The sequence below is a fragment of the Oncorhynchus mykiss genome, chromosome 25, assembly GCF_057628025.1.
Source record: "Oncorhynchus mykiss isolate SJ-2025 chromosome 25, ASM5762802v1, whole genome shotgun sequence".
Taxonomy (NCBI): Eukaryota; Metazoa; Chordata; class Actinopteri; order Salmoniformes; family Salmonidae; genus Oncorhynchus; species Oncorhynchus mykiss.
This window is the reverse complement of record NC_143046.1, coordinates 18,590,164-18,607,286: the sequence shown is the minus strand read 5'-3', so window position 1 is coordinate 18,607,286 and position 17,123 is coordinate 18,590,164. Positions and strand designations below refer to the sequence as shown.

The window sequence follows — 17,123 nt, the reverse complement described above, 5'->3', positions numbered from 1 at the left end:
GTAGAACAGGTGTAAACCTTCACTGACTAGATTTACTTGATTAACTCCAATAAGGTGCCACTTGTCTCATATCCACCTGCTATGGTCAGAATTCATCATTGGCATTTGAACAGTTTTTCTGTTATCACATCCCTGATTTACAGGAAATCTATCCTATGCCACAGTCTTGTAGCATCTGACACTGCATGCACGGGGCACAATGAAGCACATTCACTGGTTAGCCTAGCTAGTTGTTATGTTTCACGAAGACAAAGCTTGTGTGTTCCATCTTCAGTTCTATCTGCTCACAAGGGTTGGTCACACTGAGAGCCGAAGATAATGGGGCATTAATTTTGAAACAATTATTTTAGAAGTTTTCTTCCCAGGGCAATTTTCCAGGAAGTATCAGATGTATATCAGATGTTTTTAGAGGTCCTATGACTGAGTCGGTAGGATAGTGTTTCATACCCTGCTATTTCAGATTGTAACAATGATCTGCAAAATTACATTTCATCCAGGCTCTCCTAAGTGTGTGGCTGACTGTGCTCAGCTCATCCAGACCTAATCACTGTTCATGTTGGAGGAGTCTGGGAGGGAGCTGGACTGGGGCTGTGTGGGAACCCAGCCTCACAGGGCTCACAGCTACAAACTTAGAAGCTCAGGTACACACACCTCTCTCAACGTCTCCAGGCGGATGTTGGGAACTAATTACAGGAAAAGTTGTTCCATAATAGAACTTTACAACAAAAACACTAAACTGTCCCCTGGGACATTATTGTATGTAACTTCAGGTAAGCATATTTTGTAATCTCTTTTGGAAATGGTTTGGGACGGGAGCTCTTCCAGTGCTGGTGGCTCGGGTTGCGTGTCATTGCTTGCTGAGATTATGGTTCCTCAGGCCACGTGTAAGGACCTTTATGGATTAAGCAGAAATGGCGCTGGTCAGTAGGATTCAGACCTAGGCCCTATGTTGTAATGGAAGGCATAGTCAACTGTAGGGCTCTTAACCCAGCAGATCATGCACTCTGAGATGACATCGCCAGTGTTTACTAGGCCTAGGGGTATGATGAAGGTCCAGGGGAACAGTCCACTATCACTCTAGGCCTGGACTGACATCCCTGCATATTTGTGCTGTTTTGCTCAAACTAACATATGTTAATCCAATGTATGGTAATAGTTTATTGTGAGTATGTGTACGTAGGAATGGTCTGTCTTTGTCTGGAACCTAGACCCCTCTCATCCCACTCCCTCACCCCCTTTAATTTCTTCCCCATTTGCCAAAAAGCTGTCTGATACATTCCCCCATGAAATAGACACTTTGGCTGCTTAGTAACAGTGAATGCTGATTTGGACTGCCGGGCCTTGCCCCCCCCCCCCCCCCTGTAAACTTAGTAGTGGCGCACCACATGAGCTGGACCTTGAGTTGCCTTCTGCCGCATGCACAGGCACGTTGTACTGTCTCTGTACTGTCCAGGGGCCTGACTGACAGAGGCTGCTACTGCTGCACTGTTGGACTAAATCACATTCCTACAGGGAGGAGGGGGGATAAAACCAGACTATTCTGCTTGCAGCTCAGAGAAGAAGTCCCTCTCTTTTGCTGTGTTACTGATGCACGGCTGAGTTTGAGTGCCGTGAGGGGGTGTGTACTGTTTGTGTAAAGGGAGCTGTCATCCCAGCAGTGTTAATGCTAGTGCTAGCCACAGGAGGTGTACACAAGGCTACTGGTTGGTTTTAGTGCTGTGGGAAGCACTAATGGGATTGTTTCAGAGAGGGACCTGGGTAAGCTGAGAGATCTGTGGCTTGATACGGATACACAACAACACCAACTGACTGGTAAGGCTGCTTTTTCTCATCAATGATTTTGTTAATGAATGCGTCTCGGAGTATACTGTATTTGTCAGTAGATTGCATATCAATGGATGATCATGATGTGCTCCATCTTGTATAGTATTACATTATTTCAGTTCCTCTAAGTTTTGTTTTCCTTTATTAGTGGACAGCTACAAATGCAAGTTTTAGTTTTTGTTATTAAGTGTTGCTGTCGTGCGTAGTGTTTCTTTCCTATATGTGGCTTTGTGCCATATTTCTCCCAGGTCTGGTGGTTGGATTATTCCATAAACATAGTGGAGCCACGGTTAATATCAGGTTGGTCTGCTGTTGTACTTTACATAAAACACTAGCACTAAGACCAAGCCAAAGTTTCCCACTCTTTAAATCCCTAGAGTGAATGATTACCGGTATAAAAGCAATCTCTCAAATGAGAACGCTTGCCAAGGTCCAATGTACAGATTTTGATATCTCTCCTGCATTTGTCTTGCTGTACGTCTTTAAGTGGCTGGTGTTGGCTTGAGAAGTCTGGAAATGACTAAGCACTCTATTCTGCCTGTTCCCTAGGAAACCTTTCATTCCGTCACAGAGAGGTGTGTTGTTGCTCAGCCTTAATAGCAAACATTGCATTCAGTTCTGGACTATTGAACCCTATCAATGAAAATGCCTTGATTAATTAAACTATTTCCTGTGACAAAATTTGAGAAATGACAGTTAAATCTACAATATATTGTGCATGACAGAGCAAGCCACAGGTGCAGATAACCGTCAGTAACTAAAGTGGGTGGTGATAAATGAATCAGATATGTCAAACACGGTTTGATATATTGACACTATATGAGCTGAACATACAAGCTAAGCATTTCAGAGGAATGCCTGTGACTTCACAATGCCACTGTATTGGAATTGTATTCCTTCCTTGTTCAGATCTGTCTCAATCAGGAGACAAGACTCTTTCTTTAGTGAGGAAAATTACAATACTTATCAATTGGAATTTGACATCAAGGTTTTTTTCCCCACTTTGCAATTCCTGCAATTGTGTGCCAGTAACTTTTGAAGCACAACGTATGATTACATTTAATTATGGTTTGTTTCTTGGCGAAATCAAAATATTTAGCCAGTATCACTGATAATGAATATCTTGGTGGTTATAGGGTTTTTTGTGAGAAGGTCCTGAACCCCACACAAGCCACTTTGGCAACATTACCAATATGTCCCAAATAGCACCCTATTCCCTATATAGTGCACTACTTTTTACCAGCGTCCTATGGGCCATTGTAAAAAGTAGTGCACTATGAAGGCAATAGGCTGCCATTTGGGGTGTAGACAGTCTTCCTTGGTAGAAAGGTGGCTGTGTGATTACAATGATCAGCATGTTAGTGATGGCTTCTCCATGACCGAAACCACTGATGTAATTGTAGTCAAGCCTTATGATTTAGTTATAGAATGGAAGCATCCCAGCCTCCAGATATAACTCTGGAGCTATCTGACATCTACGCGAAGTGTCTATTATCCCCCTGCCCCTCTACTCCAGGTGTCTATTATCCCCCTGCCCCTCTACTCCAGGTGTCTATTATCCCCCCCCCCCCTCTACTCCAGGTGTCTATTATCCCCCCAGCCCCTCTACTCCAGGTGTCTATTATCCCCCTGCCCCTCTATGCCAGGTGTCTATTATCCCCCCAGCCCCTCTACTCCAGGTGTCTATTATCCCCCCAGCTCCTCTACTCCAGGTGTCTATTATCCCCCGCCCTCTACGCCAGGTGTCTATTATCCCCCGCCCTCTACGCCAGGTGTCTATTATCCCCCCGCCCCTCTACTCCAGGTGTCTATTATCCCCCGCCCCTCTACTCCAGGTGTCTATTATCCCCCGCGCCCCTCTACTCCAGGTGTCTATTATCCCCCGCCCTCTACTCCAGGTGTCTATTATCCCCCTGCCCCTCTACTCCAGGTGTCTATTATCCCCCCCCCCCCTCTACTCCAGGTGTCTATTATCCCCCCAGCCCCTCTACTCCAGGTGTCTATTATCCCCCTGCCCCTCTATGCCAGGTGTCTATTATCCCCCCAGCCCCTCTACTCCAGGTGTCTATTATCCCCCCAGCTCCTCTACTCCAGGTGTCTATTATCCCCGCCCTCTACGCCAGGTGTCTATTATCCCCCGCCCTCTACGCCAGGTGTCTATTATCCCCCCGCCCCTCTACTCCAGGTGTCTATTATCCCCCGCCCCTCTACTCCAGGTGTCTATTATCCCCCGCGCCCCTCTACTCCAGGTGTCTATTATCCCCCGCCCTCTACGCCAGGTGTCTATTATCCCCCCGCCCCTCTACTCCAGGTGTCTATTATCCCCCGCCCCTCTACTCCAGGTGTCTATTATCCCCCCTGCCCCTCTACTCCAGGTGTCTATTATCCCCCCTGCCCCTCTACTCCAGGTGTCTATTATCCCCCCTGCCCCTCTACTCCAGGTGTCTATTATCCCCCTGCCCCTCTATGCCAGGTGTCTATTATCCCCCTGCCCCTCTACTCCAGGTGTCTATTATCCCCCAGCCCCTCTACTCCAGGTGTCCATTACCCCCCCCCCCCCCCTCTACTCCAGGTGTCTATTCCCCCCCCCCCCCCCCCCCCCCCCCCTCTAGTCCAGGTGTCTATCTCCCCCCCAATCTACTCCAGGTGACTATTATCCCCCCATCTGTTCCGGGTGTCTATCTCCCCCCACCCCCAATCTACTCTGAGGGCCTTTGACAACCGAGGAACACCAGATGCTGTACATGTACTGTTGCCACAGAGAATTATAATTATACCAGAACTTTATTCTCCCCTTTTCTGGATGTTCCTCCTGGGAAAGTAGCTTGGCCTTGTTTCCCCTTCCTCCTCCCTCCATCCCTTCCCTCTCTTATTGAACATGACAGGAGTGCCACAGCACAACTTTTCTTCCAACAATCCAGATTTATGTTGAAATCCCCTATCCCCAAGGATATCACTATGATTGTGGATTGTGTCCCAAATGGTACCCTATTCCCTTAATAGTGCACTACTTTTGACCAGGGCACGTACAGTAGGAGGGCACGTACAGTAGGATTCTGGTCAAAAGCAGTCCATTATGTAGGGAACAGGCTGCCATTTGGGACACACCCTTTGACTGTAAATGGAGCAGACTGTGAAGTACTGCATAAAGCAGCCCTTTTTACTACTTGTAAATGTCCAAAGTCTTGCTTTTATTTATTTACCTTGGGTTAGGAACTTTACAGTGTTGGTGAATTGATATGTTCCTGGGCGGGCAGTACCACTACGAAGGGGCTAGGACTGGAGGCTTACCAGTCCAGTGAGCTAAAACAAACACAACAGGCCTGTTTAGATTGATGTTTAGTGGTTATGGTGTCAAACCCATCTGAGCTGGTTTCCCCAACATCAACCCCAGCATGGGTCCACATTAGGGTTGTGACTGCGCATGCATCATTCCCCACTGGCCACCCGGCTCTCACGCCTCAGGGCATCGGTGGGGTTGTTATAACCCTAATGTGGACCCATGCTGGGGTCTATCAGTTATTTTGGTCAAAGGGTATTGTTATACTATGGTAATAAAATGAAGTGTCTGAAAAATGGAGTGTCACTGCCATGATGTCCAGTGTCGGCGTTACCGGCGACACTTCAGACAGTTGATGTCCAGTGTCGGCGTTACCGGCGACACTTCAGACAGTTGATGTCCAGTGTCGGCGTTACCGGCGACACTTCAGACAGTTGATGTCCAGTGTCGGCGTTACCGGCGACACTTCAGACGGTTGATGTCCAGTGTCGGCGTTACCGGCGACACTTCAGACGGTTGATGTCCAGTGTCGGCGTTACCGGCGACACTTCAGACGGTTGATGTCCAGTGTCGGCGTTACCGGCGACACTTCAGACGGTTGATGTCCGTCCAGTGTCGGCGTTACCGGCGACACTTCAGACGGTTGATGTCCAGTGTCGGCGTTACCGGCGACACTTCAGACGGTTGATGTCCGTCCAGTGTCGGCGTTACCGGCGACACTTCAGACGGTTGATGTCCGTCCAGTGTCGGCGTTACCGGCGACACTTCAGACGGTTGATGTCCGTCCAGTGTCGGCGTTACCGGCGACACTTCAGACGGTTGATGTCCGTCCAGTGTCGGCGTTACCGGCGACACTTCAGACGGTTGATGTCCGTCCAGTGTCGGCGTTACCGGCGACACTTCAGACGGTTGATGTCCGTCCAGTGTCGGCGTTACCGGCGACACTTCAGACGGTTGGGCTATACGCTTACATTTTATGACCGTTTCTTAAGTCCAATTCAGTCGAGTATCAGAGTACAGATAACTGTACAGTATTACTTCTAATGCAGTACACTGAATTGGCTAGGAAACATGGGGACCAACACAGCCAGTGGTTGAATAATGCCAGTTTCCCCTGATGAGAATGAGTTTTTTTTCTGTTTGTATTGAACTATGATGTGTGTGTGTGCTATGTTCATGTCAGGCTTATAGTCCTGTAAAGCAAAGCCTTTTAACAATGCCACTTCTATCTGTCACCAATGTGCTGTGTGTGGTGTTTAGTCCAGGGATATCGTTTTTTTTTTTTTTTTACATTTCAGAGCAGTCAGCCCAAAAATGTCATCTGATGGCATTTGACGACATCTGTATAATTTTTACGGAAATCAGACCATTACACAAAGTTCAATTTGCTTGGTGTATTTTATCACATTTTATCCCCTTTGACTCCATAAGCCGTCTCACCATTTTATCCCCTTTGACTCCATAAGCCGTCTCACCATTTTATCCCCTTTGACTCCATAAGCCGTCTCACCATTTTATCCCCTTTGACTCCATAAGCCGTCTCACCATTTTATCCCCTTTGACTCCATAAGCCGTCTCACCATTTTATCCCCTTTGACTCCATAAGCCGTCTCACCATTTTATCCCTTTTACTTGTACAGATCTGTTCCTGATGGTGATTCTCAGACATTCTCCTGGAGCAACTGTGAAGGCATAGTTGTAGCTGTATGCCATATTTAAAAAAGTTGCTGCCCAATCAAGTCATTTGAATCCCATGGAAGTAAATGGCTATTCATTTTGAGGTGCTTTGAAAACTAAACTTGATATAAATCATTGGGTATGCAGTAAACTCAAACACAGCTGTGCTAAAACATAACAAAAGCCTGCCAACATGTCCAGTGTGAAGACAAAGTGTAGACCCACGCAGCTGGCCCTCTCCTCAGGGCCCGGGGACAGTAACGGTAACTCAGTGGCCTGTCTCGGGACCTCCTCCCTGGACTCTCTGAGGAGCCTGAGTGATAGAGACTCCTCCAGTGCCCCTGACATGGAGTGTTGCCTGATTGAGGGCTCCCCGTCCCCGGCCAACCACCACACAGACCACCTCAATTGCACATGTACAGCTAACACACCAATAAACGGTAACCTCAAACTTGGCTCACCTCCAGAGAATAGCTCCCTCGACCTCATCACATTACCTGAGAATAGCACCTGCACTGTCCTCTCACCTGCAGTGACTGTACCTGGTGAGGGGGATATTTTGGAACCTGTCCAAACATCTGTCTCCAGCTGTGTCAACACCAGCCTGGACAACTGGAACGGGAATATCACTCTGGTGATCACCAGCCTGCAGGGACACCATGGTGACAACCAGAGTGACTGGGGGAGTACTACATCGTCTGGTGACAGGAGTGTTGCTGCCTCTCCTGAATTGGCCTCTCCTGAGGGGGAAGAGAGCTCCAGCTCTGTGTCGCTCCGTGGCTCCAGTGAGAACAACTGCTCCATCGGCTCAGGAGAGATGGTGATGAGGTGGAACAGCTTCTGTCTGGAGGAGGCTGACACTCTCACTGTGTCTCTGTCTCTGGTGGAGCTGTCCACCAGTTCCTCTGCCCATGGCTCCCCTGCCCTGCCTGCTGACCTGGGCCATGGCCTGCTGTCATTGTCCACCACCACCACCCTGCCTGACGTCTGTGACAGGCTTCTGGAGAACAGACCCACTGACACATTCAAAGTAAAGGACAACCCAGGCCCTCAGTGCTGGGGCATGACCTTTATCCAGTCAGATGACCAGGATCTCCCTCCTGAGGGTGACGGCCTTGCACGGCCTTGGTCTCCTGTGGATGTGGATCCCTGTGAGGCAGAGGGTGTACACCAGGCCACCTTTCTGTGTGAGCCAACCCCGTCTGCTGCATGTGGAGGTGCTTCCCCAGCCCCCAGCAGGCGGGCCAGCTCGGATGCCTATATCAGTGGAGGATCCACCGAGGGCAGGACCTTCATGCTGCCAGCCTCAGAGGAGCTGGACCTTGACGGCCGTGCCCAGACCTCCACACCAGTGCAGTGTGCTGGGAACAAACCCCTGGACTTGCCCTCCCTAACGGAGTCCCCCTGCACTGGGGAACAAAGTCACACTGGTAGCCCTGTGGTCCAAACGGCTATAGACCAGCGAGGGGCTGCCCCAATGCTCGCATCCCCAAAACACTGTTTGGTTGCCAGGCTTCCCCCATCATCAGCTAACAGAATTAGCAAAGCAGAAATCAAAAAGTTTCCCAAGCCAGATTTCAGCAGAGTGAAACCCAAGATCATGTCGAGACCAGCTCATCCGTTGACATTGGGAAGCCCTGCACCCGCAAAGAATAAGCCAGGGAAACCAGTCAACCAGCCCTGTCGTAAACCATCTCAGGTGAACAGGAACACTCCAATGAGAAACACTCCTAGTAAACTAGCCACAGTGGAAGATGGCCGCCCGAGGGCTGCTGTGGCTGAGAATGCAGTCCCTGATTTCCATGGAATGACATTTATCCAGGCAGATGACCAAGACCTCTCTTCGGCTGCTGGGTCTCACATTGGTCCACTTGCTCTTAGTTTGACTGAGGAGGCAGAGTGTCGAGCATCCCTGTGTGATTCTGTCTCTGCTGCATTTGAAAATGTCCCACCAGTACCCAGCAGTCAGGCCACTAGTCGGGTCAGCTCAGAGGCCGAGCATGTAGCTTCTAACTGTGGAGGAGGATCCGCTCCAGTGCTGCCTGGAAACCAGACCTGTTTCCCATCTCCCACAGAGTCACCCTCCACAGAACAGCGAGCTGACCCTGCACCAGCCCTGGCCAGTCCTGGCAAGGCTGGCAACAAGGAGGAAGTGCCACAGAGGAAGAGACCTGGCTCTGTCTCCTCAGCCTCCTCACCATCCAATCAGGCACCAGTGTCAGCACGGCGGTCCCGCTGCTGGTCTGAGAGTTCCTCCACTACATCTATACCACACAAGGAGTCCAGAGCCTCCCCTGGCGGCTCAGCTAGCTTCATCATCCCCAAGGCCCACGTCCACCTGGGACAGAGCCAGGCCAGACCAGCCAGCCACAACCGCACTGGCAGTGCCCACAACAAACCGCCTGAGACCAGGAAGGAAGCAGAAGAGCGAAGCAGCAAGGAGATTAAGAAATCCTGCCTTGTGGTAAGTAAATGCGAATGACTTGTGCTCTAAACATAACATAGAATAAATCCTTTTGGCCTGTTTAATCAAATCCAAGTATGATGGAAATGTGCAGAAAATATACTATTCATTAAAATAGCCGCAGAATATAATCCACTGCTTTGTTTAATCTTCCTACATTGTAGATGAGTGGGACTTGTAAAGGTCCATGTGATCGTTTTGAAAGTGATTGTTTTTCTTCATTAGGCAGATCTGGGATATTATTATTAAGTAGACCACAGACATCCAGGTTTTCCAAGGCCTCATTGAGGAGTTTTCATCTAAAAAGGCAGGCTTTTTACATGGAAATCTAGTACTTTAAATCTGTTTTAATTATCCCTCGGAGAGAAGAGGCAAGCAAGACTGCTGCTCAGCTCGAGTCTAGCAAACACACGCCATGTGCTCGGTGAGTGTTTTTAGAGGAGGGGGAAAACGGGGAGCGAGAGAGGTGGCCGGGAATGGCCTGAATCCCAGGGGGTAAACTACACTAGCAGCTTGGTTCTGTTGCCTGCGAATTGTTTTTATTAGTTCCCAGTGAGCCGGGTCTCCGTTTATGTCCCCACGGTGTACTAGATTGTGTGAGGAGCGGGAACGCGCTGTCTGGGCCTGTTGACTGGGACTCTGGGAGTGACGGGTTGCTCTTGTTGCAGACGGCCTCCTCTAAGACTGCGATGGGATCAACGGCAGCAGTAGGAGCTGCCTGTGACAGGTTTAAGAGTAGACTTGGAGCACGGCCATCCCTCAACAGAGCCAGAGGAGCCCCAGCCTCAGCCCCTCAGGCTCTCCCTCCAGTATCTAGGCAGAGGCAGGGAAGAGATGTCTGCAGCAGTGCCTCTAGTGGGATGTGTTCGCCACGGGCCAAACATAGCACCACAGCAGGTAAGAGCATTCTCCAACAGACAGAGTTAATACAATGTGTAAAACCTTTGCTGCTCTGTGAGAGTTCTGTAAGACTAGATTGACACTGAGCTTTTGCGGTTGTGCTTTGATCTCTCTCACACAGAGTGAAAGTGACAAATCTCATCCAGGGGATAGTGTAAACATTGGCTGCGGTACAGAGTGAATACCTTTTTATATAATCCAGACTGCCTGCCTTTGAATAAGCACCGGCCTAATGATTTCCTAGGCATTTCCTCTGTAATGTAAACAGTGAGCTATCCTGTTATCGTTTAGTCAGGTCTGTATGTCTAGCAGTGTGTATAAGCACCAGAGGGCTGATCTGCTGGATAGTGTGGTGGTTTGTGTAACTGATGCTTTACCCTAGAAGTCTAATATTCTGCATCTGCTCGGTGTTTCGGTTGTATGGACTCCGCTCGTACAGATGATTCCATGATGTGTTTTAAGTGATCAGAGTTTCACTAGTGAAACATCTGATTCAAAGGTGTCATCCTAGTAGCCCTCACATCATGTAGTCATCAGTCTCATTGCCCAACACGTCCACCCTAGCATTGCTACCTGTCCTTTAGTTTAGGAGGGAAATGGATTCTAAATACCCTCATTATCTATGATACAGTGGCTGACTTTACTGCAACTGTAAAGTGCCTTGTTCAATCTTCAAGACTCCTCTAAATGGTCATGCTTCAGTGGTAGTCAGACAGGTTGCAGTGCACAATCTCACCATGAGAGGGCAACCTTTCCTGTTGATGATGACCAGAGCTTGTGCCTTGACGGCACAGGAATAACATGGATACAGATGTCACGTAGCTCCCCTGCTCAGCTCAGGACCCAGAGATAAACACCCCACCCCCATCACTCTACCTCCACCGCTCCTATGAGCAGCATGAAGGGAGAGGGTAGGGACATTCCCAGCGAAAGAGGAGAGAGGTGGGATTCTCCCTCTGATGGGAAGCCAGCTGTGCTACTAGAACAAGCAGAGGAAGGAAAGGGAGGTTTTTAAAGCTCAGCGCTGCTGTGAAAGCCACAGAACACAATGTCTGTGAAACCAACTCCCTTACAGAAGCCTAGTAGATCTGTAGTGGTTTTTCAGGCTTTGCTCTGTATGTGGTAAAGGGACACCTGGTGCTGTTTATGATAAAGGTGTAGAAAAATGAGTAACCATGAGGATAGGTGCCACACAATTTGTCTCTCAGCTTTGTGCTCTTATTTGACACCAGTCATTCATGTAACCTGCTTATGTAACTCCATCAGAGGGGTATTGGGTGGTGTAACAGGCCTGATGTGGAGCTAGGCCAAGCCTGTCTGTCTGCTATACAACCTGCTTAGGGCAATTATTATATTTCCACCAGTGCTCTGATCTGGCATGAACAAAAGTCAGCTCACCATTTGCATTGACCATGGCTCATAACAGCTGATCTCTGACCAGTTACCAGATGGACTACTGAACACAAGGACTGGGGCACTCAGTTGAAATGTTGTTTGTGTGTTGTGGTGCAGCCTTATGAAAACATGTTGGAGCAGAATATGTGGTTACTCTCTGCAGGATTTTTTTTTTTTTTACACTTCTGCCTCTGATTTCTGTGTCTCAATGCTGATATCTGTCATATAGGTCATCAGAGGTCCCAGACAAATGAGGGAGTGCCTGTTGGAACCTCCTCAGCCAGCGGCAGCACTAAGCCCCCAGTGACTGGTTCCAGACTCCCCCAGGCCTCTGGTCACACCCTGGCTGTGGGCTCCAGCCAGCTCTCTACTGCGGTCTCCTCCTCCAGACTGCCCTACAAGTCCCACGGTGTCCCCAAGAGCATCCCTTCCAAGGCCAGTGTACACAATGAGCACAGTGGCAGCACAGGAAATGCACAAGGTGAGATGCTCAACTAGGGAAATCCTACGCTGATATTGTTTTGTTCTAGTTGAATAAAAATAACTATTTTTTTTAAAAGCCTTATTTTACGAGGTCAATTGACTGAACACCTTCTTGTTCACAGCAAGAATCTGGGATAGTCTTTATCAAGGTTGTTGCTCTCCAGGGTCCGTCTGGTTCTGTCAGGTTGATTTCTAAAGACACATCTGGTTACAGGGAAGGGTGGGGCGAGGCGGGTGAGCAGTGGACTGTGCGTGGTGACCCACATTAAGAGGCTACTGACTGGGCTGTGCTAAAACGTACATCTCCTTGGCTTTAAGCCTTCACATCAGCCTGCTGGAGACCCATATTTTTCATCCTGTGATTGTTCCTGTGATCTGTTTCTACATTAAATCACATACTGCAAAGGAAAGTATAATACACCTCAGTAGGTTCAGCAGTGTCTGAGAATGGTATGTCCTTTTTCGGATGGGTATTATTTTTGAGTTATGTTCTTAGACGATGGTCCAGCTCAAACCCTCTGAGAAGTCTGAGATGAACATCAGAGCTAGTCTGTAAGGATAATGAATCCTACACAGTCAAATGAATGAAATACATTTGCAACATTCCCATCTTGTATGGTTCAACTGTGCATGCTTCTAATAAGAACATTGATTGTGTCTTAACAAGTATGCCTTGGAATGTCTGACTTGAGCTGTACAGTGGGAGGGAGGCGGAGAGGGAGCTAGCCCTGTTAGACAATGGGCCTTTTCCCTTTCAGCATCTTCAGCATACTGTGACCTGATTGGCTAAGCAGTTTTGTTTTCCAGACTGGGGTCCCCCACACATGGTTGTCTAGGAGACTGGGTCTGTTCCACTGTAGTTCAGTCACAGTGATGCCTAAAGGGGGAAGAGCGCACACCACAGAAATACCACGGCGGAATATTTAGACATTTCTGTTGCGTTCTGCTTTTGGGTTTGCGATCTTTCTATCTTCCCAATGTCTGGTTACGGGGGACTGCGGAGCTGCACTTGGACTGAATTTTCTACTCAGGTTTTCACCAATTCCTCATTGATCCCACAAGGCAGTGCTGCAGGCTCCCACTGTGACCTCACTCTGCTGACATGCCTGCTCATTGGATCCTATCGCTTCTGTATCCTCCCTTTGTTAGCTGCTTTTAACGGGAAGACTAGAATACGGCTATGGAAGAGTAAGTCAGACCAGATTTAGAATTGATTGTCTGTCTGTATTGGCTTTGTTTTCTAGAGCCCTGGAATAATTATATTAAATGATTTCATTTTAAGGCAACTATCCATTCTCAGTCCATGGCCCATCTCTTTAGTACACTCTGTACTCTTCTGTTGCTGTAAATAAGGTGGAGCTGTTTTATAGAATTCTGAAGTATGGTACCAAGCTCCCTCCTACATTTGTAAATGATAGAAATGACATTTAAATGTTCCATTCCTAAGACGGTAAATCACATCAAGTTTAGATGTTGAGTGTCTGAATACTGAGGAAGTATGTCTTAACTATTTGACTGTTATCTGCCCTACAGTTTCTGCAGGAGCAGCCCAGGTGTCTGTGGGAAGACCAGCCTCATGCAAGACCACAGTGTTAAAAGCTAGACTCCTCTCACACCCAGGGAGTAACATAGGACCTGGTAAGATGGGAGTCTCATACAGACATACTGTAGTTATCCACAAAACCAACGAGTGACTAACAACTCTTCTATTGGCTGTTTTCCCCCAAGATTTAGTTTTGTTGTTTCCTTCCTGAAGTTTCATTTTTTTGTTCTCCTCAGTTTGTTTTTTTACTTGTTTTTTACCCTCAATCTCCCAAATTCTAGTCAGACTAGTTGTTAGTCTGTTTTGTGTATCACCTAAAATCCCATAATGCAGCGCAAATTAGATGGATTCACAACATCTGCTATCAAATGCCTGGGAAGCTAAATTTGGGTGATTAGGAAATAGATTAGAGAACCAAAATGCTGACTTGAAGCTTTTGTTTAGATGTGTCAACAGGGTGCTGATTGACACTGTTAAAACAAGCGTATGTACAGTTTTATTAGATTGAACATGTATCTTATCCAGGTGCCTGATAAGATGTGTACTGCTCAAACACCTTTTAAATGTGTTTAGCTAAGTTCCCATCAGTAGCCCCTGTCCCCTGTCCTGTATGAGGCCTCAGCCTTTTAAATGTCATTCAGCAGGCAGAACTAGCTTTGATGCAACAGTTCTCAGTCCCTTCATAGCCAGGGCACAGTGATGGTTCAGATCCACTCAAACCCGAGCCTCATCTGAACAATTTATTATTCACAGCAGGATGCAAAACTACAGAGTCGACCAATCGGGTGCCCTCAAGGTCCAGAGCCAGTCCTATGAAAAGAACTGCTTCATCAAGACTTCTTCGTCCTGCCGCTGTATTACCTGGTGAGATGTTTTTTTTTGTTACCTACAGTGTTGACACTTTCTGTTGTAAAAGAGTTTAACTTCCCAACTCAATAAGCCCATCTGAGATGTAGATATTCTGTTTTTATGTGGTCAATGGTCATATCCAGATGTGATTGGCAGTTTATGATTGGCTGTTTTGTATGATTGGCTGTTTGTATGATTGGCTATTTGTATGATTGGCTGTTTGTATGATTGGCTGTTTGTATGATTGGCTGTTTGTATGATTGGCTGTTTGTATGATTGGCTGTTTGTTTGATTGGCAGTTTGTTTGATTGGCAGTTTGTCTGTGAGAAAAGCTGTTTGGCTTGACCTCCAGAATGTGTGAAACTGCACTGGTTTGAGGTTCTACGTTCTGACTACATTATTCTAGACTAAAGTCCTTGTGGACTAGGACCTTTTCTGGAGAGCTGTGGCCAATCTGCCGTAGTTACACATAATGAGGCCTCTTAACAGGAAAAGCCCTTTGTTTCTCTGGCAGACAAACATACAACTGTTGTGTTCATGTCCATAGTCCTTTGTGGCTAGTGGGAGGTGGTTTTGCTTGTGGCCATCTATGCTTTGGCTGCATAAAATTTATAATGTTCTACTGAAACGGTTTCAATTGCCCAAAACAATCAGAATATGTAAAAACACTTTTTATACTCAAGGCAGCTGAAGCTGTTTAGTATTTGCATAATACTTCTTTCTGAATGTTGGACAGTAGGCCTTTTTGTTTCTAGGGGGAGTAACAGACTTCTCGTTTTGAATTGTAGCTCCAGAATGTAATGTAGTTGGAGACTGGGGATGTTTATCCCCAGATGATGGGACTTTACTGAGCACCCGTACAGTAGTGTTGAGAGTAGTGTACAGTAGTGTTGAGAGTAGTGTACAGTAGTGTTGAGAGTAGTGTACAGTAGTGTTGAGAGCCCCCGTACAGTAGTGTTGAGAGCCCCCGTACAGTAGTGTTGAGAGCCCCCGTACAGTAGTGTTGAGAGCTGTTGAACTGTGAGAGCAGGGCTAAGGGAGCAGGGTTGTTTTTAGCTCATTGGGCTCAACCTTGCCATGAGCTAGCCATCACCTCCTGCCATTTCTCTTCTCCTCTCTCTGCTGGTGTGAAGGGGAGCAGAAGGGAGGGAGCAAAAGGGAGGGAGGGGTGAATTAGTGAGAGTAGTAGCCCAGATTGAGCCACCATTCGCTCCAGTCTCCACTGTTCACTCCTCCCCCTCCTTGTTCCCTCCCACTCCCCTCCCCCTCTCCTCTGCCAGCATCGCCCAGCTCTGGGAGATTCTAGAATTCTATTGCTAGATATTTGTCTGAGCACTGAATGGTCTGAACTGAAGGCTGGCTCGAACTCCAGGATTAGGGATGTCTTTCTCTGCCTCTGCCTGTCACATATGTCCAGGGCAGAGCTATTGAAAGCCTGCTGGCCCACCCCCCCGCCGGCCTCTCTCCCAGCTGGGCATGTGCTGCTGGTCCTCATTCTGAGTGGGAGGAGTTCCTGTTGCCATGGTGAACTGACTGAAGGGGCTCTCACATGGTAACGGTTGCTGCTGCTGTTTTTTTCTCTTCATGTCTCAGTGCTACTGTCGACTGAGGCACTCTACCCTGAGACCATCTTTGGCATGTGGTGCACAGCAAGTTTACCATCTTCTACCTCTGGATTTCTGGGGATTTAAAGTACAGTAGTTAGTGTTGGGTATATCCCTTCCTTGTTGTTTGGAGAGATGTTATGGTCTATGAAACTCTCACTGGTCAACATCCACGTGCGGCTGGCGGCCAAAGGTTTACTCAGGAACCTGCAGCAGCTGTCAGGATGCAGGAAGAACACCGGCGTGTTCTACACAGGTCTGTTTAATACCGCACCGCCAACACAGGAAACCACTACAGCTTACGCTGCTGTAGCCTCTGTTTTACACCGGCTAATTTCACTGTTGGTGCCGTTCGTGCTACTCACACAGAGCTGCGCTGTTTGTGAATCTATTTTTAGCTTTTGTTTACCAGGAGCGGTTCACCTTTTATGCTACCTACCTGCATCCATTTAGAGGAATACATGTTTCTTATAGTCTGTTGCTTTTTTTTATAAACTTTATTTAAATGAAATAATCAATGGGATTTCTCTTGACAATCATGTTGATTTCAGAAATATTTGTTTTATACTTGTGAGTCATGACAAGAATAGTAAACAAACTAATATTCAGAGACAAAGGACATTTTACTGGTCCTCACTTGTAAAAATACAATTTTAGGGTTCAAATTAGGGTTAGGCGTTATGGTTTTGGAAAATTAGTGTTTTAAATGGGAATCAATTGTTGGTTCCCAAAAAGTCCTCACAAGTATAGCAAGACATATAGCACTGTGTGTTGTTTGTAGGCATGAGAGCACTCTTCGTCTTGCATGCAGGGAAACCCACTGCTCTAGTTTCAGCCTGACGTGGGGTATTTTCAGCAGCACTCACTAGGTTGAGCTGTGGAATGTTGTGACGGAGGACAAATCCCACAGAAAATTCTCATCAGATTATTTTTAAAATGCATCCATTTGTTTGGACAAATCAAGCCAAATAAGGTTTCACTCAAACATTTTTTTTATTTAACATTTAACTAGGCAAGTCACTTATGAACAAATTCTTATTTACTATGACAGCCTACCAAAATGCAAAAGGCCTCCTTGTGGGGATGGGGGTTGGGATTAAAAAT

At 47.3% G+C, this 17,123-nt stretch overlaps 1 protein-coding gene across 3 annotated transcripts in view; it reads left to right on the top strand.

The window, feature by feature from the left end:
- Positions 1-1,399: 1,399 nt before the first annotated feature.
- mtus1a (microtubule associated tumor suppressor 1a) overlaps positions 1,400-17,123 on the top strand; it is a 53,962-nt gene continuing 38,238 nt past the window's right edge. For 2 of the 3 annotated variants that reach the window (XM_090220306.1, XM_021583494.3), the window contains exons 1-6: positions 1,400-1,812; positions 6,745-9,245; positions 9,914-10,142; positions 11,770-12,021; positions 13,557-13,661; positions 14,320-14,430. In XM_090220306.1, coding sequence (XP_090076432.1) covers positions 6,975-9,245; positions 9,914-10,142; positions 11,770-12,021; positions 13,557-13,661; positions 14,320-14,430 — 2,968 coding nt within the window. In that variant the 5' untranslated portion in view covers positions 1,400-1,812; positions 6,745-6,974. The remainder of the gene's footprint in view (positions 1,813-6,744; positions 9,246-9,913; positions 10,143-11,769; positions 12,022-13,556; positions 13,662-14,319; positions 14,431-17,123) is intronic. The other variant, XM_090220305.1, reaches the window with a different exon arrangement.